General features: G+C 45.8%; 1 protein-coding gene across 1 annotated transcript; it reads left to right on the plus strand.

Annotated features, from left to right (window-relative positions):
- Positions 1 to 1,683: 1,683 nt before the first annotated feature.
- LOC130097683 (uncharacterized) lies at positions 1,684 to 2,968 on the plus strand. Its single transcript, XM_056264625.1, has 3 exons — positions 1,684 to 2,063; positions 2,434 to 2,643; positions 2,836 to 2,968. The coding sequence occupies exons 1-3, from the start codon at positions 1,684 to 1,686 to the stop codon at positions 2,966 to 2,968; spliced, it is 723 nt and encodes a 240-aa protein (XP_056120600.1).
- Positions 2,969 to 3,178: the final 210 nt, after the last annotated feature.

Here is a 3,178-nt window from a genome sequence, read left to right on the forward strand (position 1 = left end):
ATGTTGAGAGACAGAGAGATAGACCTGAAGCATGTTATTTCCATTGCTACTGATGGAGCTCCATGTATGACTGGAAGAGAGAGGGGATTAGTGGCACGCTTGAGAGCTCATCACCCTGAACTAATAGCATATCATTGCATAATTCATCAGATGGTTTTGTGTGCCAGTCTTGAAGAAAAGTATGCAGAGGTCATGACAACAGTAATGAGACTTGTGAACTTTTTGAGGGCATCATCTGCTCTGCAGCATCGCTTGTTGCGCTCATTCCTAACAAAGGTGAATGCAGAATTTGATGATTTGCATCTTCACAACAATGTCCGGTGGCTTAGTAAAGGCAAGGTACTGGAGCGCTTTTGGACATTACGGAAAGAGTTGGAAACCTTTCTGTTGGATAAGAAGAGTGCAAAAGCAAAACAATTTGTGGAAATTATGCAGAATGAAGAAAAAATGGAAATTGTTGCATTTCTATCTGACATTACCTCCCATCTCAATGATCTGAACATGAAGCTCCAGGCCAAAAATAACACAGTGTGTAACCTCACATCACCTTTCTGTGCCTTTCAGAAGAAACTGGAGCTGTTCAAGTGTGACTTACAGCAGGACCTGCTTCACTTCCCAAAGCTTTTAAATCAAACAGCAGGAACACATCATCATCACAATCATGCTGAATTCCTGGACAAGCTGATAAAAAAATGTCCAAACTCGCTTTGGAGATTTCCCTCTGGGAAAACAAGTCTTACTATGCATGGAAAATCCATTCCTTGTCAAAAACATCGCAGAATTTTCAACTGAAGCCTTGAAAATCTGCCCATGGGCTAGTGCTGCTTCACTTCAATCAGAGCTAATTGAGCTTCAGGAAAACCTTGCACTGCAGGAGTCTCTCTGTGACCCTACCACCTTCTGGACTAAGATGGTCCCTGCAGCAGGTGTCCCTTCCTTGCAGAAGGTGGCCCTTCAAATTCTCACCATGTTTCCCTCAACATATTGTTGTGAGTCTGCCTTTTCAACCATGAACATGGTGAAAAACAAATACAGGAGCACCCTCAGTAATGAACACTTACATCAGTGCCTCCGCCTGGCCCTCACACCTTTTATGCCCAAGTTTAAAGAACTGGTGGCACAAAAAAGGTGTCACTTTTCACACTAATAAGGCCAGACCACATCACCTTTTGTACATAGTTTAAACATTTTGTGGGATTTACCACCTTTTTTGTTGGAGTTCTGTTTTTGGATTTTGACTATCACTGTTCCGGACCCTGGACGCAAGGAAAATTTGGTGAGTGGACCTTTTAGGTTTCTAATTGAGTACCCCTGGTCTAGCTGATATCATTTGCATTGCATCCAACGTCTGGACCTACGAATTGCCTTCGAGAGCCACCATTACAAGCCACTATACAGAAATTGCACGAAACAGAGAAGGCTAAGGTACAGCAGGCGTTGGAGGAGACAAAAGCAGTCGCGCTCACCGGTGATTACTGGACGTCCCTCAGTAATCACAACTACCTCGGGGTCACATCCCATTACTTTGATCCACAGTGGAAACTTCAGTCACATGCTTTGACTGTTCTAAAGACAGAAGAGAGGCACTTCGCTGACGCTGTTGCAGAGCACTTTATGAAAGTAGCTAGAGAGTGGGACATCGAACACAAAGTTGTCTCACTGACCACGGATAGTGCACGCAACATGATTGCAGCAGCCAGGCAGCTCCCCTTTGAGCACATGCCGTGCATCGCACACAGTGTGCACCGAGCCGTCACGGTTTCTCTAGCCCGTATGACAGCACATTGGCAAAATGCAAAAAAAGTTGTGGGACATTTTAAGCACAGCCCAGCACACCAAGCGGAGCTCGAGCAGCAACAAGTCGCACATCATCAGAAGAAAGAGTCACTCGCACAAGAAGTGTCAACCAGATGGAATAGTACCCTGGAAATGATCAAGCGTGTTCAGCGGAATGCTAAACCTCTGAGAGATGCACTGGCCCTGCACACAACCAACGTCGCCATGCCAACAGCTACTGAGCTGGAGAAACTGAAGAAGCTCGAGGCTGTGCTGGAGCACTGCAGGTAATTTATTGTGTATCCGTGTCGTGTGTATATCTGTTTGTTTGATAATCAATGTAGGTCTGTGTCAGGACAGTATCATTAATGATTGTGTGTGTGTGTGCGTGTGAGTGTGGTGAGTGAGAGAACTGTGTGTGTGTGCGTGTGAGTGTGGTGCGTGAGAGAACTATGTGTGAGTGAGAGAACTATGTGTGTGAGTGTGGTGAGTGAGAGAACTATGTGTGTGAGTGTGGTGAGTGAGAGAACTATGTGTGTGTGCATGTGGTGAGTGAGACAACTATGTGTGTGTGAGTGTGGTGAGTGAGAGACCTATGTGTGAATTACAGTAGGCCTAACTAGTTCCCCACTAAAGTGCTTCTCTATATTATTGCAGGTATGTGTCTGAACTTCTGGGAGGAGAGAAGTTTGAGTCTTGCCCAGTAGTTCTGCCAGCATTGTGTCATCTGTCGCGAGTGATGGAAGTCACTGAGGACGACCCAGCTTACACGATCAAGTTTAAGGGAACCTTTGCAGCAGACATTGAGGGTCGCAAGGAGAAGACCAACATCACATGGCTGAGAGTTGCGACAGCACTTGACCCAAGGTCAGATTGCCATGCTTCATTCTTACACTCATCCTCATTCTCAGCATTGTGTTTCTCTCAGTGTGTTTCTTTTGTTAGGTTGCTTGCTGCTTTACTTTGTATTTTTGAATTTAGCACTGTAGAGATAGGGGTATTGTCGCAATTTTGTTATATCTGCACTTGTATTAAAGTTGCATTTCATATCATTTCAAGGTTTAAGGACCTCAAGCGTCTGAGCAAACCTGACAGGGCTGAGGTGTGGTGTACACTAGAGGGCTGCATTGGGATTGAGTCCCGCCGGGTCCTGCGGGACCCAACGCAAATCTCGCGGGAGCGGGCGGTTTGAACTTTGCTGCGGGCGGGAATGGGCGGCCAAAAAAAAACCCTGCGGGATCGGGAGGTAGCCTAACGACATGATGGAGATGTCAATGATGTGGAAAAGAACCTCAAACGGGGTATTTACAGCACAAAACCTGAGCAAGGCAAGTCTGACATTTACTATTCATCTTCCTGATCAGTGCGTCAGAATACATGCAGGCCAGGGAAACGAAACCAA

The sequence above is a fragment of the Rhinichthys klamathensis genome, unplaced genomic scaffold, assembly GCF_029890125.1.
Source record: "Rhinichthys klamathensis goyatoka isolate OS25496 unplaced genomic scaffold, OSU_Roscu_1.1 h1tg000223l_1, whole genome shotgun sequence".
Taxonomy (NCBI): Eukaryota; Metazoa; Chordata; class Actinopteri; order Cypriniformes; family Leuciscidae; genus Rhinichthys; species Rhinichthys klamathensis.